At 56.8% G+C, this 25906-nt stretch overlaps 1 protein-coding gene across 3 annotated transcripts in view; it reads right to left on the reverse strand.

The window, feature by feature from the left end:
• Window positions 1-1032: 1032 nt before the first annotated feature.
• Window positions 1033-25906, reverse strand: part of LOC116795020 (ankyrin repeat and fibronectin type-III domain-containing protein 1-like) — a 46490-nt gene continuing 21616 nt past the window's right edge. For all 3 annotated transcript variants that reach the window (XM_032704315.1, XM_032704313.1, XM_032704314.1), the window contains 18 exons: window positions 16698-16899; window positions 16185-16392; window positions 15701-15895; window positions 15314-15427; window positions 14646-14743; window positions 12994-13084; window positions 11138-11245; window positions 10799-10898; window positions 10064-10196; window positions 9192-9311; window positions 8618-8833; window positions 8105-8271; window positions 7518-7668; window positions 6614-6782; window positions 6182-6348; window positions 5117-5327; window positions 4159-4826; window positions 1033-2214 (listed from right to left, as the gene is read on the reverse strand). In XM_032704315.1, the coding sequence (XP_032560206.1) occupies window positions 1927-2214; window positions 4159-4826; window positions 5117-5327; window positions 6182-6348; window positions 6614-6782; window positions 7518-7668; window positions 8105-8271; window positions 8618-8833; window positions 9192-9311; window positions 10064-10196; window positions 10799-10898; window positions 11138-11245; window positions 12994-13084; window positions 14646-14743; window positions 15314-15427; window positions 15701-15895; window positions 16185-16392; window positions 16698-16883 (3390 nt within the window). In that variant the 5' untranslated portion in view covers window positions 16884-16899 and the 3' untranslated portion in view covers window positions 1033-1926. The remainder of the gene's footprint in view (window positions 2215-4158; window positions 4827-5116; window positions 5328-6181; window positions 6349-6613; window positions 6783-7517; window positions 7669-8104; window positions 8272-8617; window positions 8834-9191; window positions 9312-10063; window positions 10197-10798; window positions 10899-11137; window positions 11246-12993; window positions 13085-14645; window positions 14744-15313; window positions 15428-15700; window positions 15896-16184; window positions 16393-16697; window positions 16900-25906) is intronic.

The raw sequence follows: 25906 nt of genomic DNA on the forward strand, positions 1-25906 counted from the left end.
CACCAGTCATGCCTTCCCTCTCCCCTGCCCCAGGCTCTGAGCATCAGTAGGTGACACATGTGAAGGGAAGGGCCACCCTGCAGCTCCTGCCTCTTTGGGACGTCAATGCCCGTGGATGCCCAACAAGGACAAACTCCATGGGAACCTATACACTCACCAACCCACTTCTCCCTTGACCCGGAAGAGCGGGATTGGTTTTAACTTGAGGCAGAAGACAAGTAAAGGAGAGAGGAGATGGGAGAAGTGCCTTTTAAAGCGTTCCTTTGTCGCTCGCCTCCACGTCCCATGGTGGTGCCTGTGCTGACGTCAATGTGGTGCCGTTGATTTGCACCAGCTGAGGGGCTGGCACACGATCCTCCCCTCCAGAGTGGCTCTGACGTGGGGCGGGGAAGGGCTCGTGCTGGGATATATCCCTGCCCGTGCCACACAGTGTGTGCCGCAAGGCGAGAGCCACAACCCTCTGAGGAGCGGCAGCAGAGCCATGTGGCTGCCCACAGAGCCCCTCCTTCGCCCCAGCACCCAGGGATGGGGGTCTGCTGTCCAGCCCTAACCCCTCTATGCCAAGAGAAGGGCAGCGAGGTGGCTGCTGAAGGGCCATCAGCATCAGGAGCCTCACCTTGCCAAGGACCACCCGACTCACACCTTGCTTGCAGTGCCCGTGCCAGTTGGGATAGACCTGGGAGCTCTCCTGCCTTCCCACTCCTCTCCTGGGCTTCTTCCCTTGCTGGAGGCTGCGGGACCAGATCAATGCATTGAACTGCAGATGCTTGGGCTCTACAACCCTGGGCTTCCACCATCATGTGGAGGTGATGCCTTGGCATGCCCAAGCTTATTCTACTGCCTTCCAGAGCAATGGAGCCCGGAAAAATAAATCTAACTTGCTCTTTTCTCCCACACACACGATTTGCACGGTAATGTAACGCTCCGCAGCGTGGAAAGCTCCTGGGAAAGATGAGCCCAGCCCTTGGAATTGGGGCTGGTTTGGGAGATCATGGAATGCTATGCATCAAGCAGCAAGAAGGACAAGGGATATGCAGTCAGCAGCAGTCATTTTTACTATGGACCACAGGAGATCAGAAAAATAACCTCGGTAACAGGAGACCTAGTGGCTAACAAAATGTCATGCTGTAGGACGTACAAGAGAGGCCAAGCACAATCACCAGAACAAAACAGCACCCAGGAGGACAGGGAAGCCCAGGGACAGGGTTGCAGGAGATGCCCTAAAGCAAACCTCTAGTGGTATTGACACGTCTGCATGAGCGTGGGGTCCTTGGAAACAAGTCAAAGGGTCTTTACCTCTTCCCCTACTCCAGTGGCTCTGGCACAATGATTATTGACTTTTCCAGAATAAAAATAATAATATCATTTTGTTCCAAGAACTATGCACAAGAATCATTTCTCCAGGTGCAATAAAAGGAGGGCAGATAGGAAAATACCCTTCCCAGGGCTGGCCTTGCGGCTCATGCCCTCTCCTTACTGACACTCCAGCCCTCCCCAGCAATCCTTTGTGGTTTTGCCTTCAGTGAATCCCAAACAAGGTTTTTCAGAAAAAGAAGAAAGGGCATAAAAAAGGTATTGCTTCTTCTTCTTGTAATATTTTTCCTCTCTTTCTCCCCCCTCTTCCTCCTTAAAAATGTTTACTTTCAAAAATTCCATTCCTGCAGAGATTCCTCCCGAGCTCTGAGGTCTCTGCACTCCACCCTCCTCTTCCCCTGTCAGAAAAACTGAGTCTCTATGTCTCTTTGGTTAAAAAAAAAAAAAAAATTAAAAAAAATAACACAAACAAATAACACACAGCCCAGTATGATCCCATTCCACCCTGTGGACGCCTGATGAGAGGGTGTCTGTGGAAGAAGGAAGCATCAGAGACGAGCTGTCTACTCTGGAAGCTGAGGTTCCCGTGCTGCCCCGTCGGCTCTCCTCCTTTCATACGGTGGTCGCCGGCCCGTACTGGAGCACCAGAGGGGAGGTCTCTTTGATCCGGACGTAGAACTGCCCCTCGGGCCGGCTGGTTTGGAGGGACAGAGGCAAGAAGTCATCGGGAAGCCACCGCTCGCTCTCGTCGGAGGTGAACACCAGTCCGAAGTGCTCCAACTGCTCGTCACCGTAGCAGACGGCGGCCGAGTTGCCCAGCACGCCCCGGGAGATGTCATTCATCTCCAGCACCACCAACTTCACCACCTCCCTGGCGGACGTCTGGCTGGTGATGTGCAGCTGCAGAGAGAGAAAGGTGGGAGAGATGGATGGTAAGGAGGTGGAATGAGGAGGAAGCAGGGGCCAGCGGCAGCACACGGTGTGGAGGAACAGTGAGGGCAGAGGAACAGCCACCTCAGTGGTGCCCGGTGGTGTCAGGGCCCAAACCCTTGGACTGCTCTCTCCGAGTCCTTACTGCTCAAGTCTTGCATGTGCCACCTACAACTCTGCTCAGGCTGCCCCACCACTAGCTGTAACTAGAGAGGGACAGTCCCAGCCTTGCTCCTGACACCATGGAGGGACCTGTGTGAAGTCCCTCTTGTGTGTAGGGTCCAGACTATCAGACCAGCTGGACCACAACAGCTTGGCCAAACTACAGCTGAACTCTCTTCGGGACATGGCGCTAAATTTCATCCCGTTCACAAGCAGCAGTCATCTTTACTATGGGGTTCTCTCACCAACAGCCACCCTTCCCCCCCTCCACTACCCTGGGGACAGCCCTCTGAATCCCAAATACTGTCGAGAGAATGAGCTCAGTTGGCTGCTACCAACTCTGGGAGTCGCTACTTGACTTCCAAAGCCCGAAGGCAGGAGATCCATCCTCGCCTGGGCACGGCGACGGTTTCCTTTGGCACATCCGTAGGGGCTCACAGTGCCCCGGCAGGGTGGTCCAAGCCCTCGGCCCACGTGAGCCCTGCCAGTTCTGCACAGCCGTGGCTGGGCTCAGCTGATTTATGCCAGCCGAGGAGCTGCGCCTTTGAACTCGGCTTTCTTTGAGGGGAGCATCGTAAAACGCTTTCAAGCAGGCGTGTCCAGAGCTTTGCAACTTCAAAAGCCACGTGGGCAGCCCGCCAGGAACCCGAGGGCTGCACTTCAATTCCAAAGAAATCTATGGGCATTCCTCAAGTGGAAAAGAGTACTGCAAGGCAGAGCCCTCTCTGCTAGGATGTCTCTGCTGGGTGCAGAGACACTGGCTATCAAACCTCCCCAGCAACAAACCCCAGCTCGTTGGCTCTGTCCTTCCTCTGCCCTTTCTTTAGGGTCTGTTTCAACACAAAGTACTCCATGATTTAAGGATTTTCTGCTCCATCATCCTCAGTCCTGGGCACCAGGAATGTCTCAGAAGGGAAATTTCATCAGGGGAAGGATCTCCATGGCTGGGACCAAAGGAGGCCGCAGATCCAGAGGGAGGCCTGTCTAGGATGTTTGTCCTGGGGATTGTCTTCCATGGGGGATCCCACCTGGAGCAGTTGTGAGTGATCAGAGCTGGGGGGTCAGCTCTTGGCAGCAAAGCTCTTGTGGAGAGGACTCATGTCACAGCTGCACCAGCAGAGCCCAGTGCCTGCAGCACAGAGACAACTCTGCCTGCTCCCCCAGCTGGGACTGGAGTGAGTCCTGCCACTGGAGTTGCCGCGGGCTGGAGACGAGTGGCTTCTGCTCTCCAGGGGAAGGCTGGAGCTGGGAGCTCAGACCCAGGGAGGGGAGGCTGTGGGAGGGACATGGACAGGGCAGAGGGGTGACAGCTGAATTTCAGCTGGGGAGGATCATGTGTTTGAACACCAGGACATGGTGAGGGAAACCCACCAATGTGTCCTTTGGTCACTGCCTGCCCACACTGGGTGACGCCAACCTACTGTCAGCAGCTGAACCACAGACCAAAAACTGAAATGCAGCTTCACTGCCCTGTACCCTAAATTCCCTACAGGTGGCCCTGGATCACTCCTTCCACAGCAGTGGCTGTCTCTCCTGCAGAGCCACGTACCTAGTCCTGCCAGGAGCCTCAGCACTACAGCAGGGATTCAGGGCAGGAGTGCTGTGGGTCTCCAGGAGACCTCACCCCTTGGAGGATGGGGAGGGCTGTGCCAGGGTGGGCATGCAAGCCCCACTGCCTGTGTCCCCATCCTGCCAGCCCCGTCCCTCTGGGTGCAGCAGAGCCGAACCACTGCCCACAGCAGGCTCCGGTACCTTGACACTGGTCTCTTTGGAGAGTCCCGTTTCATACTGAGGGCAGACCCGCAAGGTGACAGAGCCCAGCTTCTTCCCTTGTTTGGCCAAGCACCCTGGCTGCTCTGGCTGCTGTTCTGGAAAGTTCTGAGTCCACTCATCCGAGCGTGTCCGGCAGACGGGCTCAGAACCCTGCCCGCCCCGGCGGCGCTCAGGGCTGGGCGTGGAGCCAGTCCCCAGCCTGAGCTGGTCACAGTGGCCTGTGGTCCTGCTCTCTGTCGGGGAGCTGTTGACAGAGCCGGGGCAGGACTTTCTGGGGGCCTGGCAGTGGGGTTTGGGAAAGTCCAGGCTGCTGGTCCGGACGCAGTATGCCTGTCGCTTCTCCGTGATGCGCAGCAGCTCGATCTGCCGGCTGGGCAGGACGAAGTCACTGTCGTAGAGCTCAGGGGGTGGCCGGTGCTCCTCGGGTGGTGGCGGTAGTGGTGGGGTCTTGAGCTCGTGGGTCTGCAGGACATCTGGGGCGCTGTCCTGCAGGGTGCGGGCGGCTCTCCGGCTGCAGCACTCGGGCCCTGAGGGTGAGTATACCAGGTCGAGCTCCTTCGGGCTCTGCGCCCGGCTGGAGTCGTAGTCACTGTCGGTGGCCAGGAACACCTCCGATGAGCCTTCCTCATCCGACAGCCCGTGAGAGTCTGCGAGGGGGTGAGAGAAGCAAAGAGGGGCTCAGTCTTAGTGTGGACAACCCCGGCTGAGGGTTTGCACCAGGTGGAATCCAAGGAAGCCCCCGAGGTTTTACCCCCTTGTCATACACCCGTGCTGCACTCGCCAAGGCACAGGCAGAGCTGAGACTGGCTGCCCTGCCCTACTCCTGACTCCAGCCCTGCCTGTACCTCGGGTGCAGCCACTGCAGCACCTCTGACCCCCTGAGCACGGGCAGCCCCCTGAGCCCACCAGGCAGGAGTTTGCACAGCCGGGCCCCTACCAGAGTTGAGCTTGCAGCTGGTCTCTGGCGAGGGCACCGGGGAGGGAAGGTAGTCGAGGTGGGACGAGGAAGATCGGGTTTTCTCCTTCATTGCCCCCCCAGCCTCGCTGAGGAAACCGCTGAGAGACACCCCACAGGAGGGCTGCTTGTAGCGGGCGTGCTGCAGGGCGTCCATGATCCAGCGCATCTCCCGCCAGATCTCCTCCATTTGCTGCCAAAATAGGAAACGGAGGATCCCGTTCAAACAGCAAATTACAGCAGCAAAAAAGCCCCACGGCAAAACACGGGCTCTGCCCACACACCTCTCCCAAGAGGTCTGGGGGAATCTCAAGAAAGCACTCTCAGGTGGGAGGGTGCTGCAGCTGCTGGTTCAGCAGGACCTGTCTGCGGCAGGCAGGGTGCTGGGGACAGGGGTAGTGTGGGATGCTTTTTTGCAAGTCCATCTCAAAATGCACTTGCAGGCCCTTTTCTAGCAAGAAGGGGACATGCAGAGCAGAAGCCTTTGGCTCTTTCCTCAGGATTTTTAATGTGATCACTGAAGTAAGAAGTTGCTAAAGTAACTGCAGCCTGGAGAAGACCTGAGAGCCCCTTCCAGTGTCTAAAGGGGCTCCAAGAGAGCTGGAGAGGGACTTTGGACAAGGGCCTGGAGTGACAGTTCAAGGAGGAATGACTTCCCACTGCCAGAGGGCAGGGTTACATGGGATATTGGGAAGAAATCCTTCCCTGTGAGGGTGGTGAGGCCCTGGCACAGATTGCCCAGAGAAGCTGTGGCTGCACCAAGCCTGGAAGTGTCCAAGGCCAGGTTGGACAAGGCTTGGAGTAACCTGGTCTAGTAGAAGGTGTCCCTGCCCATGGTGGGGGGTGGAAAAAGGTGGAAAAAGGTGAGCTTTAATGTCCCTTCCACCCCAAACCATTCTGTGATTCTATGAAAGCTTGGTCTGCTGTTGCCCATCAGCCACATCAGAGAAACCCCATGGGGCCAAAGCCACCAAGGCCAGGGAACAGCCTCTGCTCAGGTGCTCCTGCATGACTGTCCTGGAAGGTCCCATGGCTCCCACCCCATACCTGGATGTAGTCCTGAACCTGTTGGTGCCTCTGCTTGGCAGTAGAGAGCTCAGCATCAGAGAAAGCCTCCCTGAGGCTCTGCTGGGAGAGGAGGGACTCCAGCTCCAGGAGGGCAGACACCTGGCAGTACTGGGTGATGAACTCACGGTCGTACGTGAAGAAGTGGACTGGGGAGAGGAAACAAGAGAGGGGGGATGAAAAACATCAGGTCCTTTGCTGTGGATGTCCTACACGCTCCTCCCTATCAATCAACACAAGGAGGAGGCAATGCTGTCCACTAGTGCAGCCAGACAGCCCTCAGCACACCCCTCCACTTCTCCTCTCCAGGGAGGTGAGGGAGCTCCAGCCCACCCCACTGCCCAACCCAGCTCTCAGGAGGTCTCGGGGACAAGGGGGCCAGCAGGATTGGGTTTTGGCATCCCCTCTCCTCACCCAGCTCGAAGATCTGCAGCGGCAGCGTGAGGAAGCCAGAGCGAGGGGTGTAGGGGTTGTTCTGGCCTGGAGCAGTGCAGACATCGTCTGATGGAGGCAGCAGCAGCAGGAAGGAGACCTGATCCCCAAAGTCCAGCACTTCTTGGCTGTACAGACGGAAATCTTTGGCCTGCAAGAACACAGTGAAGGTAACAATGGCAAACATCACCTGGTGGGCCCTCTGCCAAGTCCTCATGCACAGAGGGACCACCTGCAGCCAGGGGACACTGCTGCTTCAGCACACAACCAGAGGTTCCTTGCTTCCAGTGTAATCTGCACTCCTCACTTCCTCTCCATTCTCCTAAAAGTCTCCAAACTACTGGTTAAAGTTTCCGTGACAGGGTCTTGGGGAAGAAGTGCCACACAATGGTCTCAGTGCAGGGAAGTGCCCTCACAGCTGCCCAGCCAGATGCATGTGCCTTGGCACTGGGGCTGCTGGGCACCTTCCGAGCAAATACTTGGCATGGTGGAAGAGGGTTTCTCCCCACACAGTCTGACCCCAGGGGCTGCAGCTCCAGCCCACCACTGACCAGGGGCCAGCCTGCTTCGGAGGGGCAGAGTTGGGCTGGTCTCATGCTGCCCAAGACTAAACCACGCGCAGGCAGTAATGCAAACCCAGATTCACTGTCCTTGCTTTGGAGGTACAGGTGAGGGCAAACAGCTCCTGGAGACACTGTCCCTGGGATGGCAGATGCTTCAGACTTGCCCATCACTCACCTTCTATTTGCACAGGACTAAAATCTCATGGGTGCTTCATTCCCGTGAGGAGGGCCCGGGGTACAGGTTCCCCACCTGCTGCAGTGACCAGCACGTGCTCACAGCCCCTTCCCCTCCCTCCTCCCCACACCTCGGCACCTGCCTCTACCTCTTGCAATGGGATGTTGACCAGGGTCATCAGCTCCTTGATGGCCACTTGGAGCTCACGAAACAAGGGGTTCTGGGAGGTGTCAGCCTCTGGCTCTGCAGGAATGGACTCCTCCACGCTGGCCATTTTCTGCAGCCATTCCCACTCCTCCCTGGAGAAGGACAGAGACAGGCAGATGAAGGAGAGAGTAGCTCGGGCTGGACCTGGACACACAAGCTCTATGAGAGCTGTGTTTGTTCAGCTGTTCCTCTCCAAAAAGTGCAGCACCCCAAGGAAAGTGCGAGCTGTGGAGGTAGAGAGTGAACTTGGTTTGCATCAGCTCCAGGCTGAATCATAGAACCAAAGAGTACCCTGAGTGGCAAGGGACCCACGAGGATCATTGAGTCCTGCACAGTATAACCCCAGCATTCCCACCTTGTGCCTGAGAGTACTGCACGGCAGGCAGTGGGGATTAGAGGGAATATTACACTGCTGCCAGGAGCTCGGGAGCAGAAGCAGGAAGTGATGGTGCTGTCAGGCTGGATGGGACGGAGCAGCCTGGCTGCCCTGGCTGAGCTGCCCTGGCTGAGCTGCCCTGCAAGCCCCACCTGGAGATGTTGGGGTTGGAGCGGATCTTGACGTGGCACAGGATGTTGGGGAGCTGCTCCGGTACCAGCACTCGGATCTGATCCACGGCACTGCAGAGCTTCAAGTAGCCCAGGTAGAGGCCCGGGGAGAGGGCATGGCTGCTCCTCTGGTGGTAAGCCAGCTTGTCCTGAGGAGAGAGGCACTGCTGGACTGAGTGAGCCCTCACAGCACAGCTCTCACCTGCCTTTGTGTTGATGCCATGGCACAGCCAGCCCAAATGGAGAAGAGGAGAGGCAGAGCAAGAAACCCAGTGCTGCTAGGGTGAATTCAGCACCAACCTGATGCCTCCCCTTGAAACAACCAGATTTTTGGAGGCTGGCTGGGCTGTGCTCCCTGTTTGCCTGCAGCCAGGACCAGACCCTTGGTGGCCTGGGCTCTGCCATGACCTTTCCAGCCCGAGGGGGAGCAGTGAGCACTGGTGGTCCCCAGTGGAGCCCACTGCAATGCCCTGCCCCAAGGGCCCCGACACACACCTGGATGGAGATCAGCAGTGTGTCCAGAGCTGTGGGCTCCTCTGGGGAGGACACGGACTTGCGGCTGGTCTGCAGCTTGCAGATGGGAACCCAGCGGACACTCTCGAACGTCTGGTTGGTCTTCACCTCCTTCAGAGTGACGATGAGGATGTTGCCCTGCTTGTCTTTGACGGGCTCAAAGAAGATCTGGCCCAGGTCCTGAATGCCCAGCAGCCCCTGCACAATGGGGTGGGAGGGCAGGAGAAAGCAGAGTGTCAGGGGACATCCTGGAGGCACAGTGCTTGTGGGTCTGTGCAGCTGGGATGTGACTGCAGCTGCTGGAAACCAGTCTGCCCAGCAAAGCACCCTGATGGTCCCCAGCCCCTCTGCATGAGACAGCCATGATGCCTGGCACCTCATTGTCCCACAGCCAGGGTGCTGCCAGGGAGGACAAGTCAGGGACATGCAGTCCATGGACCAAGACGTGGGCAGGACTGGCAGACCCCAGGCTTCTCCTGGCTGTGCTGCTCCCAAGGGAGCCTGGCCCCCGGTGTCCCACCAGAAGTGTTTGTTCCTCAGCCAGGCTCACCCTCACCTGCATCTGTGAGATGGCCAGCAGCATCTTGAAGCGTGTCTGCAGGATGCAGGAGCAGGACGACTGGGACACGGTGACGCACTGCCGCAGCCACAGGATCTCATCCCACATGCACGACACCTGCAGCACACAGCACACCAAAGGCTGTCACTGCCACAGACGGGTCACAACGAGGTGTTTGGGGGAAATCCATGTACCTTTCTGGTTGAGCTGGGTTAGGAATGTGCATGGGCACACAGCACCTCTCAGCAGGGGTGCAAATCCCCATGCCACAGACATCCTGATACGCCTCCAGAGCCTGTACCAGGCCATGTCCACTCAGATATCCATCTTCCTCTAGGACCTTCAGTTTGAATAGAACTAGCCAAGGGAGTAAGGGAGAAGAAAGCCTTCTCCATCAGTAGATAAGGACCATCCAGCAAACTATTTTGACCCTGAGCTGCCCACATACCCTTTCCCTAAGTCTGCTGACAGTGGAGGACCCAGCAGCAGCACCCTGCACCTCCTACAACAGAGGCAGAGTTGCTGTGGCAGGATGCTGAGGTGAAGCAGTTCAGCAGCTGAGAAGCCACTGCCATCCCTGTGGAGATACAGTGCCCACCCATCCTGGCACACAGCCTGCCTGGTGGGGCACTGGTGTGTCGCCCACCTTTGGGCTTCCAGGGACTGGGATGAAATGCCATTCCCTGATGGTTTCCTGGTCTGTGCTGAACCCCAAGCATCAGGCCCATGGGCTGCCTGCACTGCCGAGCCCCAGAGCTTGGGCTGGGGGGGAAGCTGCTGCCAGCCAAAGGCATCAGTGGTGCCTGATGCCCATTTGGGTCACCCTGACACTCCCAGCTCTCCCAGCACAGGGGCCCTGGGCCACCCACCTTGGTGAACCAGAGAAAATCTTGCATGAGCAGGCAGGAGTAGGTGTCATCAATCTCCACCACGGGGATCTGGTCTTCGTGGGTCACCAGGATGTTGTCATCCTTGTAGAAGATGGCTGTCAGGTAGAGGCCCCTGCATGGGAGGGAAGACACACCTCAGTGTCACCCCCAGCTTCCAACTTCACCTCCCAAAGGGCCTCTCTCCTGAGGGAAGAGGAGATGCCCAGCCCCAGGTCTCCGCTTCCCTCCAGCAGTCCATGGCAGCAGAGGCCCAGGGTCAGTATGGGAGCAGGAACGGCAGATGCCATGGCCAGTATGGGAGCAGGAACGGCAGATGCCATGGCTGATGCGCTCCTGGCACAGGGGAGGGTGATGGGGCTAGCGCAGTCCGTGCAGGGGACGCACTGGAGTGCCTGAAGGCCAAGCACAGGGGCGGGCAGTGGGAGGGTGCTGGGGTCTAGAGGAGGTGGTGTTGGGTGACACTGGGATAGTGCAGGGATCTGGGTACCAGCACAGCTTGGCCAGTCCAGATGGAGATACCAAGGAGAACATTCCATCTCTGGGTCATGGGACTCATCTGCACTGACACCACCAGCTCTCTCCAGCTGAAGACACACCTCTGAGCACCCTCAGCCCCCACCCTGCAGGCACAGCTCCTGGTGACACCCAGGATGGGCAGATCTACAACCCCACTGGGAGAAGGGCTCTCCACAACCCCATGCACCAGCCTCTCACCGCTTCAGCGTCTTGAGAAACTTGCTGCCGGGGTGGAAGAGGTGCTTGAGGCTCTTGGAGACCGAGTGCTTTCTGCTCTGGGGCTGGTTCTTGCAGGGCTCTGTGGAGCAGAGAGCAGAGGAGATTAGGAGCTGCAGTGGCAGCCTCTGGCATGGCACATCAACCCACTGGGAAGGCTCTGCCACGGTCTCCACTGCCTGAGCTGTCTCCCTGCTATGCTCATCTGTGGCACAGAGCTATTCCTGGTACCACCCCAGCTCTGTGGCTCACACCACAACCCTGGGGGACTCAGTTGGACCCCCCACCCCAACCTCCCTGCAGCACCATGCCTGAGCTCACCGTGGCAAATGCAGTGCTGGTGGACGGTCTTCACCTGGCCCAGAAGATGGTCCAGAGCTTCAGCCTGTCCCCTCCGCCGCGGGGCCCGGCCGTCGTACTCTCGCCAGTCTGTGGGGGACAGATTGACATCACCTCTGGCACTCCTTGGCCTGGGGGAAAGTGGGGTTCCTATCCCCTCCTCCCACATCATCTGTGTCCCCCAGGCACAGCAGTTGTGGATGCTGGGCACCTCTGGGGGTGCTGGGATTCAGGAGATCTCCAGTTCTGTGCCACTCTTCCCAGGAATTCCCAGCTCTGCCCAGCTCCCCGTGACCACTGGCCAACCTGCAGCGTGGGAGGGACATGGCATAGGGAAGAACTGTCTGTTGCTGCTGCGCTTTACTGGTCTTAAAAAATAAAATTCTTTCCAGTGTCTTCCTCCAGGTCTTCCCCATTTTCTCCGGGCGAGTGCTGGGAGCTGGGCTCACCTCAGCAAACACATAAATAAGCTCCCTCCAGCTCCACCCGTTGTGGGACGGCAGCAGGACCAGGAGTGGGGTCAGGGACCTGCTGGCTCTTCTCCCTCAACTTTACATTAATTGCTTTAAACACCCCCTGTGTCCTGTCCGCTGCTATTTTCCATGGAAAGTTCAGCTCTGTTAACTTTGGCTGGGACTTGCCACTATTTTTAGTAGCTTTAAAAACACCCAGGGAGGTGCCTGACTATATTCTGCTGGGCCAAGGAGGGATCTCTACTGAAGGGAGAAATATTAGTGGAGATAAAAATAAATAAACCCCACTCCTGTCTGATTCACTTCAGCCACACTCGATTGATGCTGCTGGCATCTCGGTCGTGGGGAATGTGACCCACGTGGGGTGGCAAATGGGCTTTAAAGGGGGTGCAAACATGACAGGGACACGGTAAAGCCCTGTCAGTGGACTGTGCTGTGCCCTTGCTATGTGCATTCATAGACATGCAAATGGACTTTTGGCAGTTTCCATACCAGAGCTATGTGGATCTGCAGCCAGAGCTGCTCATGGTGCTGCACATCTCTGACCATCGCTGTTCACTTCCACCTGCTCATGGTGCCCACCCCTGCTCCCTGGGCACCATGGTGGCAGGGAACATGTCCCCGCCACCTGCTCCTCAGGACAGGCTCAAGCCTCCCCTGAGGCTGCTCCTTACTCATTCACAGTACTAGTCCTGACGGACCACCACACAGCAGGGACCTGTTTTGGGACCTGAGGCAAGGGGCAGAGGCATCCTGGAGCCCCCTCAGCCCTGAACTTCACCACTTGGGCTGCTCCTTCCAGCTCAGTCCTCCTGGCCTGTCTCTGCCCAGCATTCCAGGGTGCCTTGTGTGACACTGGGTGACTGTTCCCCACCACTTTTCCTGGTGCCAGCATGGGGAGGAGAGTGCTGACACCCCAGAGCTGGTCTCTCTGGGGTTTGTGACTTCCATCCCAGCTAAGTGCCAGGGAATGCAGGTCCTTGGGGCTGGGCTGGATTGGGGAGAGCATGTGGTGGCACAGGGGGGGCTCCAGGCCACTGCCATGCAGGACTGGGACACTCTGAGTCCTGGCTCTTGGCCATCTCTTTGGCCTGAAATGGCTCAGCCTTTCCCAGGTGGCAAGGAGAACTTAAGGCTGAAAAATTACTATTTGTCAAAGCACCTGATGGCTGGAGGCAGCACCCCAGACTCCCAGGCACAGCCTCCCTGCCTGGCCTGAGACCCCAAAATTCTGCCTCTGCTCCTGGGTCCACCAGCTCCCATCCTGGCAGCAAGAGAGACCCCCGGGTGGCACAGGGAGCTGCCACCTGCCCCACCCACCCTGCAGCCGGTGCTGCTCCCATGGGTGTTCCTAGTGGTACTTACTTGAAGGGATGGCACACGGGGGCACGGAGGTTTGGGGGGGACCCCAGCCCTTCATGTTGTAGGCAGACACCCGGACATAGTACGCTGTGCCCTGCAAGGAGGGAGGCCCCACTCAGCACACAGGCACCCCTCCCAGCTCTGTGTGCCAGGGCAGGAGGGTTCCCCCCCGCCCAGTACCCCAGTATCCCATGAGGAGCACTGAACTGGAAGCCCACAGCCCAGGTCACAGACTCTTACCTGCCCCTCCTGTACATAGCCCTTGTTATCAGACACTAGAGAATCCCCGTGGCCCAAGTGGGAGGGTTTGGGGGGGGCAAAGGAAGGACTGGCCATTGCAAATGTTCCTTGCCAGAGGTGCTCCAGCCCCAGAGACATGGGGCTTCTGTAGGTTGGGGTGCTGCCGTACCCCTGGGATGTGCAGGGATCTGGCCCCTGGAAACAGGGAGCTGGCCAAGCGCTGTCAAGGGCTTGTGGCACTGTGACAGTGATTAAAGCCTCTGATTAAAGCCCAGCCAAGCTGCCAGATGTTGCCAGACCTCCAGGCACTCATGGAAGCAGACAGGAGCCCGGGAAGCAGTTCTGAGAGTGTGATTGATGGGCTCAGACCAGCTCCTTGCAGCAACACGGCTCCAGGCTCTGCTCGAGCCCCCTCCTGCCACGTACCAGGGCAGCTCTCCCACCCCAACAGCTCCTGAGCTCCGACACTACCGCCTTGGCTAAGTCCCGCTGTCTCACCAAGGGCATTCCCCGCTCCTCGAGCCAGTGATCCCTATCTGCCCACCCCTGGTGAGGGTGACCCCACCTAACCCAGCATCTCCCCATGTTCCCATCCTGAGCTCCATCCCACCACAGTTCCCAAGCCCGCCTCTTCTCCCCGCTGCTGGCCCAGTGCGTGCTGGGGACGGGACGGCAGCCTCGGGGAGGGGACAGCTGACAGGCAGCGTGGCTCTTGCGGTTCTCAGGGAGATAAAACAGCGGGGAGCCACAGTCCCACCAGCCCATGACCTTGCCGAGCTCCCGGACATGGAGATGGGGCCAGTCCCCCCCTCAGTGAGCGACAGGGCTGGTGTGAGGGGTTGGACTGTGCAGGTGGCAGAGGAACGAGCCACTGATTTATTGCACAGGAAGAACCCGAGTGGAGACGGGAGCGGGGTGGGGGACGGAGGATAAATCAGGCACAAGCTGAATGGGCCCATTCTGCCTGTCACTGCCCAGGCACCCTGTGCAGGGGGGTTCCCCGCTCCCAGTGGCTGCAGCCGTGCAGGGACAGACAGTTGCCTCTCCCAGCCCCGCACTCTCAGCTCTGCCCAGGCTGTGCCCGTGGAACGCACCATGCCACAATCTTATTGTTTCTGCTCGGGATGATCATAGAAAAAAGAGTTCTAAAGGTTGGAAAAGGCCTCTAAGATCACCGAGTCCTACCATACTCCCAGCACTGCCAAGGCCACCATTAAACCATGTGTCCAGGTGCCACATCCACATGGCTTTTGAACACTTCCAGGGATGATAACTCCCTGGGCAGCCCGTTCCAATGCCTCCCCGCTACAGCTTCAGGGAATGACCCTGTGGGCTGCCCCATGGCCAGTGACTTTTCCCAGCTGTGGGCTCTCCCCCCTCAGCCCTGACCCCTGTGGGGGCTCCCCAGGGCTCACCGACACCAGCCCCTGGATGGTGAAGTTCAGGTTCTTCAGCTTGTCAACCACAGCCTCCCCCAGTGGCGGCAAGAAGGTGGGGGAGCAGCTCCACTCCACTGCAAGAGAGAGACCCCAAGGTGTCACATGGCCCCAGAGCAGGGACAGGCCACCAGGGCCTGCCACATCACTGGTGGCAGCTGAAGAGGGACCCATGGGCAGCACAGAAGCTGGAGGTAGCGGAATGAAGGCAGGGAAAAGGGGGATTCCCAATGGGGGGAGTGCCACGGGGACCTGTGGTTCTACTCACAAAACCACATTAGATGGGGTCAGCACCTTTAATTTATGGGCCAGAAGTGGGGAATGGAAGAAATCCTCCCAGAAGTTAAAAGCATCTGGTTCAAGTGGGTGAGGGGCTCAGGAGAGGTAGCACAGCAAAGCCCTCCCAGTGTGCAGGATGAGGGGGTAGCAAACAAGTGGCACCCTGAGTTTTGCCTTGCTGCAGGGTGGTATTTGGTTTAGCTCAGAGCATTTGGCTGGTGGTCAGGCTGTCCTGCAGCCCTGGCTCCTCCTGTGCTCAAGTACAAAAGTGGCCAAGGGCTCTGCCATGCTGATGTGGGGCGTGAGGGGTGCCAGGCACTGCCGTGGCTGTGGCCCCCCCGCACTGCTGCAAGGATCCTGGTCCTTACCTTTGTACTTGGTGACAATAGCCGAGTTGACACTCAGGGGCTCCCAGAAGGTCACCTGCACCGAGGAGCTGCTGGCCACCAAGAGGTGGACGTTGGTGGGGGCGTCTGGCACTCCTGGGGACAGAGAGCACAGGGACCACTACAGCAAGGATGGTCACTCTGCCCCCCTCAGTGTCCCTCTTGGGCCTCCCCCCAGTCCCAGGGACATACTCCCTGAGTGGAACACGTTCTCCCTGCCACGCACCCATACTGTGAGCCCTGGTTACAGGGAGTGGGGACACTGATGGGTGCTGGCACAGCCCCGTGCCTGGACCACGCACAGCCCTGCTCCTTCCCCCAGTGCAGGGGCTGCCCCCCGGGCCCCCCAGCCCTCCTGTGGGCACTCACGGGCGTGCTCAAACCCTGCCTTCATGCGCTTGTAAAGCCGGAACCGCCACTCCCAGGCCTTGAGTTGCTTCTCCTTCTCGGAGCAGTCGGTGTTGGGTGCCTCGTTCACCACCTGCGCCGTCAGCTCGTTGACGCGCTGCTCCGCCTCCCGCACCAGCGTGGAGAGGTGCAGGGAGCGGCTCTCCAGGCTCATGACTGTGGGGAGGGGGGCACGGCCGTGGGTCCCAGGAGGAGAGACAGGAGGAAGGAGGAGAAGGTGCTTAGGACAAGCCCTGGCTCTGCTGGTAACAAATCCCCACTCTCAGATGCCATCCTCCCCTTGGTGTCCCAGTCCTGGGATCCACTTGAGTGCATGGCCCTGCTACAGCCTGCACCAGAGCCCAACGACCACTTCCCCACCCATACCCCACTGCCTGAGGTGCCCTGTTCCACCAGGCTGGAGACTCAGGTGACGGGCACAGCACAGCTCCCTGTCCCAACTCACAGTGTGGACTCTCCTTTGCTCCCGCCTGCAGCAGGGCCCTGGCGATGGGAGTGTTGTTGGTCATGATAGCGATGTCCAGGGGCAGGAGCCCCTCGCTGTTGGGAGTGTTGAGGTCCAGCTCCTCGGGGCTATACTGCTTCAGCAGCTCCTGGACCCTGTCGAGGTCCTGCAGCTCCACAGCCTCGAAGAGGGCAGCATTGCTCTGGAACTGGGTGGAAGGAGAAACACAGGTGGGCTGAAAATGGGGCACCTTCCTCCACCCCACTTCTCACCAGCACCTCATGAACCCAATCAGGGAGAGGGTGCCCTTGTCTCAGAGGCTTGGGAGCATCATCTCTTTGCAGACACATCTGGATGGTGCCAAGCAAACCAGCCCCAGCTGAACTTGCTTCAAGGTGTCTTCACTTAACACACTCTTGGGCTTCTACCTAGGTGACAGCATCACCCACACACAGACCCTCTACCCCCATGGAGCTCCTGTCCCCCTCTGGATGGAGCCCAGCAGGCACTGACCAGGTAGGACTTGCGGAGCTTCTCCTTCTCGCCCCGTCCCACCAGGCTGCCCTCGTCGAAGGACGTGTAGTTGACGCGGAATTTCCCCGACAGGTTCCGGTAGAGCCTCTTGGCCGCGTTGGGCGAGGAAGGGCCTGGCGGCTTCCTGGCCTGTGCCAGCTGCAGGTCCCGCATCTGCTGCGTCATTTTAGGGGAGGATGACCTGGGAAAAAGCAAGGAGGTTTGGGGAAATGAGGCACGGAGGGTGTGCCAGAAGGGCAGAGGCACATCTGCAGTTTAGAGACTGGGACACAAATCAGGAGAGCCAGAGCAGTGCTGGGTAGCACCAATGTGAGTGCCTGCAAGCTGGAGCCAGTGCCAGCAATGCCCTCCTCCATCTGTTATCACCTGAGGCAGGGTTGTTTCTCCTCCTCACCACTGCTGCTGGCCCTGCAGGCGTCCCAAGGGGTTCATAGGAACCCTGCAGGTGAGACCTTTCCTTCCAGACCCAAACTGAGATGCCCAAAGCAACCTCAGGCTGCTCAGCCCTGCCACTGGTCTGGATCCACTACAGCAGGGCAATCTCTCCTTACTCCCAGTTCCCAGCATTCAGCTCCTACAGAGACAGGTTGCCCCATCCAGGGCTGCCCAGACCCCTGTGGCAGTGGAGGCTGCAGGGGGCGACAGCCCTCAGCTCTGTGCTGGGCGACCGCTGTCCACCACACCATTGGCTTGGGATGGCCATGTGCACCCTCTCATGTCCATCCTAGCAGGAACCCACATCCTGCACTTATCATCATCCCTCAGCCCTTTCTGGTACATGACTTTCCTCGGGGTTGTTATTCCAGCAAAGGGTACCCTCTGAAATTGAAGCGGGAGCAGGGAATGGACAAAAGGCCATTTCCAATGTCATCAAGACAATGCCAGGTCCTGATGGGGACCAGTGACCCCAGTGTCCTTCTCATCAAGAGACCCAGGCTCCATAGCTGCTCCTCACCTTCTCCATCCACACTGATTGTGCTACAAAACCTTTTCTTCACTATGATTAGAGAATCACAGACTAGTTTGGGCTGGAAGAGACCTTGAAGATCATTTAGTTTCAACCTCCTGCTGTGGGTAGGGACATGATTTTGATTGCTGCTTTCAATAGCCATCATAAATATCTACAAGTCACTAGGAAAGCCAGTGTCTTTTCTGGGGCTTCCCAGAGTGGGAGCTGCCCCTCTCCCTGCAGCCAGGACCCTCCTGTCCCTATCAAGACCTCATCCCACCAGGGAAAGTCTCTAGCTTTGGTGTGAGCGTGGCCTCATTGCTGTGTGGGGCTTTCACCCGTAAGTCATCCTGTACAGCATGGAGGGTTTCCACTGGCATCAAACATCTGATCCCCTTCTTGCTGGAGCCCTGGCACACTTCCTAGACAAGGAGCATCAGGTCTAAAGAGCACTGAACATAACTTAACACAGCTTCTCTCAGTTTTGACCCCATATCCCTGTGTATAAGGACAGATATTTGGGGGCAAGGTCTTCCCCGAATTGCTTTATTGGTTAAATATCAAGTGTGATAAAAGCATGACATTTGGCTGAAGGTCATACCAAAAAGGCTGTGCCTGTGGTGATGATGTTTATAAAGCCATCATCAGGAGACAGGATATTAATAACCACCTCGCTCCGCGCTCTCCGTCGTCCTGATTTCAGATGAGGCACCGTGGGCTGCAGAAGGACTTCAATGATTATAACCTTTTATTGCTGTGATATTTAAGAGTGGAAAACGCTGGGGAGGTTGGCTCCTGGCAATCATTCATCTCACCAGCTTTAGCCTATGGATTTAGAGGTCTCCAGCATGGTCCAAGCCACGGTGTCAAGTTGCTGCCCTGGGTTGTTCCAGCACTGGATGTTATTTGAACAGAAGCTTTTATGGATCAGACAGTGAACACCAACCACACCAACCAATCGGCTATTTGCAAAAGCGGCCATGCAGAGCTGGGTGAGTTCTGTGCAGCAGGGTCCTGCTGGTTCTGGGGGGGGAGGAAGGGATCAGCACCCACCAGGAGGGTCTCACCACAGGGCGAGAGACCTGCACAATGCAGGGAAGGGCTGGAGAACCGGCCCTGGGCTCTCCTGGACCTTCCCAACTCCTTATACAGAGTCCTCAGCTTGCAGCCTGAGCACATCGTGCTTCATCATGGACATGGAGCAGCTCCTGGCACGGCCACTCCTGAAGTCTCCTCATGCCAAGGGCTCACACATGGCACATAAAAACTACAGATGGCAAGGACAAGATCCCAGAGATCACAGGAGCGGGAAAGTATCACACAGCCCTGCTGTCACTGGTGGACAGAGATTACGGGAAAAACCACCCATACCTGAGCCAGCAGAGTGTTCTGGCAGGAAGAGGCAGCCAGAAAAGCAGGTCTGACCCTCGGGCAAAGCCTGAGACACAAAGTGCTGCCTGATATATTTAGGAAAGAGAAATAACTGATTCGAGAGGTTCTCCAGCAAAACTTCGCCCTTTCTCTTGTGTTTAAGAGTTTCCTGCTGCCCAGGTCCTCTTCTCTCAACCTCCAGCTGCTGCTCAAGGGTGAAGATGTTGAGGCTACTCAACAAGATGCCTAATTCCACTGCGGCTCCCCTTCATCTGAGGAGGCAACAATGCTCTTCCCTCTACGGAAGTTGAAGGAGACCGTGTTGTAACAGATCCCTGTTCCATCCACACCTGCAGAATCAGGGGTTTAAAATGAAATGGTGCTTTGGAGCAAAAGCCTTTTTTTCTGCCAATTAAAACACATGGCAAACGACCCAGTACAGGCAGACTTCACAACTGGGTGGAAGTTCTCTCAGTGAGGGTAGAAACTGAGGTGACATAGAAATTTCTCCCTGTTTTCCCTCCTCTGATTTGCTTTAATGAGAAGTAAAGAGATGGAAATTATTCAGCACTCAGGAGTGAATATCTATCTATATTAGACCAGCTGCTCCAGAGATAAAAGAGTTTCCTGCCCTGTGGTTATGAGTCATCTGGACTCAGTGAAATAGTCTTGATTTATCTAGAGCTAAACTTTGCCCTGGAGCAACTGATAGCTGAAAACAACACCCACAGATGTCCTGCCCTCGGGGGCCAACCAGCCAACACCAGCTCATCCATGGCAAAGCCCCATCCTGCAGGGAGGTGTGGGAGGAGATCCCACCTGCTCTGCCTTTAGAGTCTCAGTGCAGCCAAACCAAATTTATCTCAACCTCAATCAGTTTCTGTTGCTAATTATTGTCCTACCTTCTGCAGAGAGGGGACAGGTGCTTTGCCTGCCCCAGCAGTTCAGTTCTCTGGCCATGGGGTGTGTTTGTGACCATCAGGGAGGTGGTGTGGACATCAGGTCTGCACTGCCATAAAACCATATACCAGCAAAAGTCCAACACCCTCTCCATGGAAGAGGCTGAGGTTCTGTGGAGGGATGTGTTAGGGCTGGACAGATCCATCAGATTTGGGCCCCTCAGACAACAGAGACACTGAGGGGCTGGAGCGTGTCCAGAGGAGGGAACGGAGCTGGGGAAGGGGCTGGAGCAGCAGGAGCAGCTGAGGGAGCTGGGGGGGCTCAGCCTGGAGAAAAGGAGGCTCAGGGGGGACCTTCTGGCTCTGCAACTCCCTGATAGGAGGGGGGAGCTGGGAGGGGTTGGGCTCTGCTCCCAGGGACAGAACAAGAGGAAACAGCCTCAAGCTGTGCCAGAGAAGGTTTAGGTTGGATATTGGGAAAATTTCTTCACAGAAAGGGTGGTCAGGTCCTGGCACAACTGCTCAGGGCAGTGGTGGAGTCACCATTCCTGGAGGGATTTAAATGATGTGCAGATGAGGCACTTGGGAACATGGGTCAATGGTGGCCTTGGCAGTGCTGGGGGAATGGTTGGACTCAATGATCTTAAAGATCTTTTCCAACCTTTGTGATTCTATGATTCTGTCTCATAAAGCAATGCAATAGAGGTGGTTTTCTCTTTTTTTAAAGCACATGAGGATAGATGTGCATAAGGCACCTCCATTTTCTCCCTCCTCCTGCATCAAACACAACCAAATCCACTGGGTAGTTCATAATGTTGTGGTTTCTGAAAATTCGGGGTTGTAATGGTTCCAACACTGCAGAACTTGGCCTAGTAAACAGTGTTAATAATCATTGTAATTTCACGATTTTAAGTGCATTTTGGTGAAGGGTGTAGCCTCTCTGAGTCTCCAGCAGAGAACCAGTCCCTGTAAGACACATCGGGTCTGTCCCACTGGCAGAGTCCAGAGACCAGGCTGGCAGAAGGAGCCCAGCAGGTACCTGGCCAGGCAGGGAATGACCATCCTGCCCAGAGGACACCAGACTAGACATAAGGAGGAAAGTTTTTATGCTGAGATTGGTCAGGCCCTGGCACAGGTTGCCCAGAGAAGCTGTGGCTGCCCCATCCCTGGAAGTGTTTGAGGTCAGGTTAGATGGGACTTGGATCAGCCTGGGCTAGCGGAAGGTGTCCCGCCCATGGCAGGGTGGTAGGATGAGATAAATGATCTTGAAGGTCCCTTCCAACCCAAAAGATTGTACGATGGGGCTGGTGGGGACCACGGTGGCCATCCCACACCACCTCCCACCAGCGGGAGCCCAGGCTGTGAACAGGCTCATGTGCAGGCAACGCTGCTGCTGGTGGCAATGACCTTCCAACCAAAACCTGAGGCTGCCTGGTCCCTGCTGCCCTCCATGCTGGCTGTGGAAAGGATTAGCTCATGGGTGCCTGCCCATGGAGGCAGTGAGAGGGCAGATTCCAGGCTGCAGATACGAGCTCAGCACTGCACTCTGGTCCTCGGGGTCAGTGTGGGTGGTTGTCCCTTCAGGGAGCTGCTCCCCACCATCTGCAGCCCGACGCAGCAAAGAGAAAAGCAGCAGGGCTCTGTGTATGAGAAAAAGAGTCTGAATGATGGAGAATAAAAGGTGCTGATGCTGACGTGGGGAGGAGAAGAAGGACGGGGTCCTTGCAGATCCTGTAGCCTCGTGGTACCATAAATATCAGTTGTCCATTAGCACAAGCTGCCAGGGATGCTCTCCTGAACCGTGGTCCAATGTAGTCCATAGGGTTATCCAAGAAACAGGCAAAGGACAGGAGAAGCCAGTTATCAGGGAGACAACCCAACCTAGCCAAGTTCATCCTTGTGCATGCAGGAATTCATGTGCTATGGCCACGGACACTCAGGCACTGAACACTTTACAGAGGAGCCCAACACAGAGAGCAGCTCCTCTCCAGTAACAGGGACATGAAGTGCAGTGTCCAGCATGAAGAGGAGCTGCTGATGCACTTGTATTTTCTACTCTTTTTGCCCAAGTATAAGCAATTTTTCATGACTGGCAAAATAGAGACTGGATCTAAAGTGGAACACGAGTAAGGGAGCCCTTCCAAAGAGTGGGATTTCATAACCCACCAAAAGGCACACTCAAAACTAGGACCAAATGCCATGCTCAGCATCCCTGCGAGGCAGCAGGGCTCACTGGAGCAGCAGGCACACCAGTTACCCACCCTGGGGTGTGTGGAGCACCAAGGTATTTAGGTATTGTGCAGTGACCCAGCCATGCAGAGACAGAGCAAAACCCTCCTGCTCCACAGAAACATCTGCGTGCCTAGAAAATGCACTTGCTTATTGAAACCTGGGTCCAGAGAAAGGCACCAAAGCAGACTTTGTTTGTTTGTTTCCTCCAGCTTTTCTCTTTTCTCCCCACTTGGCAAACCCATTGGGTTTTGTTTTGAGTGGAGCCAAAGCGAGCATGCCTCTTTTGTTTAGCAATAACAACTAACTTATATAGATGCTGTTCCTGCCAGGACATTTTTGTTTGAGCTCCAGAAGCCCAGTGTTATTAAAGCCTGATGCCTGGAGGAGCTCAGTGTGGTTCAAGGCTCTGGGGTCAGTGCAGAACCTCCCAAGTATCAGTGCTGGTACAGCTGTGGGTCATCTGTGCCGTCTCCACTGTGGGCACACCATGGTGCACCTCTGCTGCTCGAGCAGCTTGTGATCCAAGGGAGCAGAGAACAGACCCCATGGACACACAGCCCACCATGTCATGGCATGGCACTGGAGTGGAAAGCTGACTCCCAGGACCCAAATGAAAAGCACATCCTGGGTGAGATCTGCAACATCTACCCGTGCCCAGCGCCTTGCAGCTCTGCTGGAGATGATGTGGAGGATTCCCCCTTGGGAAAAAGGCGAGGTCAGAGCCGTGCTGCACCATCCCCAAATCAGGAGAATTTGCATCCCTTGGGGAGTGCTTGCGCTGGGAGCGGATGGTAAGGACCCCCCAGGTCCAGTCCTCACTCAACCATGGCAGAAGGGACTCACACAGGCCGGATAAACAATATCCCACTGGGAGTCGGTGGTGTCCTCCCAAGGCACGGCCATGTCCCCTGGTCTGCCACAGCAGGGAAGAGCCTGCCTGCACAGCTCATCCCCACTGCACCTCCCTCTTAAATCACAGCCTGAATCTGGGAAAGATGGGGAGTTCAGGGCTCAGAGAGAGGTTCAGAGCCAGCCAAGAAGATCACTTGCTGACAGTCTCCCATAAAACACTCTGTGCTGCAGGCCCAGCAGCACCTTTGGGGGAGGAAGGGAGCAGAGAGGCTCAAGCAAATTCTGCTGCAACACAATAATGCTGCTGCTTCTTGCTTTTCTTTTGCTGTATTTTTTTAATTAAGCATCTCAATGTTTAAAAGTGAGCCCAAAAGGACCCTGTGGCTTAACTCCATTTAAATATACCCAAAATCAGACTTTCAGTTCCTGGGTCCCCTGTGACATCTGCCATCAGGGTCAGGGCTGCTGTCAGACACACATTGCCATCATGAAGTGTCACTGTCCTGGCCGTGCCCACACAGGGCATCCCTCCTGCACACACTCCTCAAGCAGCACTGTCAGGACACGAGGGCACCTCTCCTTGGGGCCTGAGGGACAGGGCACAATGACTGGCTCCCCAGCCAAGGTAGATGATGCTGCCAGCACCCTCAGCCTCTGAGCACCAGCCTTGGGCTGCTGTAAGGGGGCACTGGTGGGCACAGCCTGGCTCTGGGCATCCCAGCCTGGCTCCAGGCACTCAAACCATCATTTGAGGGAGGGGATTCAACATCTCAAAGGCTCACACAGGCTCCATCCACAAACCTGGGTCAGGAAGGAGATGCTGGAGGCTTCTGAAACCAGTCCAGCTCCCCTGTCTTTAATGTTTTCAAAACGATTTACTCCAGCAGAGCTTCTGGGTGACCTGCCCAGACGGTCCCACCTAGAAAATCCACTTTCCTAATTCTGCACAACCAAATTCCAGGGGGATGGAGCCAAGTGGGTCTGTGCATTATGGACTGACGGTGTCTCTGCCCAGAGGGGTTTGGGAGCCTCTGCTCAGGGTGCAGCATCCCTGTGTGATTCACACATGTCCCTGGGGCATCTCCCAGTGCCAAAAGCCCACGGTCCCTTCCCACAGGGCAGGCATTGGGCATGGTTCAGCCCTGGGCCCCCACCTCCCGGCCAGGGCAAATCCTCCTCGCTGCCTCCCCACAAAGCCAGCCTTTAATTGCTGCTTGACATTAAGTATCTGAGCAAGGAAGTCTTGGGTAAATGTTCTTGCTATGGGAACACACAGTGCTGAGTCTCTTTAATTACATTGTTTTTGTTTGGCTTTTTTTATTAGTTGTGCTGCGGCTTCCCCTCCCTGACAGGCCAGCGGAGCGCATGCTAAATAAGGCCGGGTTTAAAGCCCGCCGTGAAACCCGACCCGCGGCACCAGACTGGCTGGACGCGGTGCAAGCCAGGGTTACGCGGGACACGCATTCCAGCCGCCGCGGTCCAGCTCCGGCCCTGCGCTCCCCCCGTCCTGCTCAGGCATCGAAGCCACTCCGAGCACAACCGCCACGCTCCAAACCACCTCTGCAACCTCCTCCTCCCCTGCTAGGAACAGCCTAAGCCCGGGCCCCACGCCGCCCCATTTCCATCATACCCATCACTTCCACACTGACCCACATCCCCGTGGTACCCACCGACTCCGCCTCCATCATACTCATCACCTCTGTGCCGGTCCCCATCCCAAACTGCCCTGCCCCACACCTGCTCAGCCCACCTCCAGGCTGCCCCTCGGGGCCAAAGAGCCTTCTTCCCACCAGCCACATTGCTTTCATCTTGCTCTGCCCTCCTTGTTATTTTAAAGGCATTCCAGAGGATGCTGTCAGGCTTGGATGTGGTTTGGTTGGGTTGTTTGTTTTCGTACTGGAGGTTTTATGATCGCATTGGGAACAAGCCCTAATTGAGCTGCAATTCGAATTGTAGTCCGTGGGTATTTGTTTCATTTTTGGAAGGGCTCAAACGACTGTGCAGCTTAGCTGGAGAACGCATTCGGTTTTAACTGGAACCTGATGGAGACAGGATGGAGCAGGACAGGCTGTCCTGAGCTGTGACCGAAGCCCAATGTGGCCACCTCAGTGCCAGGTACGCACAGCAGCAACAGGCAGCTCTGGTTGTGACCACAGCCCTGCGACCACCCAAAAACCCTGGCATTGTCAGGGAGGAGGCAGATGGAGCCAGAATTCCAGCGCCAAGAGCCAAGCATGCAGCCCTGGGGCCTGGCTCCACAGGGGCTTGCAGCCACCCTGCAAACCCGTGACCCCTGCAAAACTCTATGCCCTGCAAAACCCTCCCTTCTGCAAGCCCCTGTTCCTCCAAAATCCCTGTCCCCCCAAAATCCCTGTCCCCTCCAAACCCCTGTCCTCTCCAAACCCCTGTCCCCTCCAAACCTCTGTCCCCTGAAAACCCCTGTCCCCTGACAACATGCATCCTGCAAACCCTGCACCCTGCAAATCTCCTCACTGCAGGGTTTGTGACCTTGCGCTTGCCCGGCCCCCAAAAAAAGGGAGCTCAGCACCACCACCTGCTGCTCCTCACTGGGTCAGGAGCTGCCTCCAGACTGGAGCTGCTTGAAGGGAACAGGCAGCAGAAATGGGCAGGACCTAAAGGTCAGTGCCCAAGCTGCCCTTCACGGGACCTACATTGGTGTCACCTTCTGCTGACCGTGTCCAACACCAGAATTAGTGTTCAGGCCCCACACCCAAAATGTGCCCGATGCTCCCGGCACAGGTGACCAGCTGGACCTTTGCAGGTAGGGACAGACAGACAGACAGGTTTCCGAAGCACAGAGAGACCAGACAGCACCTGCTCTGCTCCACTCCCTTCCTTCCAGGATCTCACAAGCCCAGACGCTG

This window comes from Chiroxiphia lanceolata, chromosome 16 (assembly GCF_009829145.1).
Source record: "Chiroxiphia lanceolata isolate bChiLan1 chromosome 16, bChiLan1.pri, whole genome shotgun sequence".
NCBI classification, from domain to species: Eukaryota; Metazoa; Chordata; class Aves; order Passeriformes; family Pipridae; genus Chiroxiphia; species Chiroxiphia lanceolata.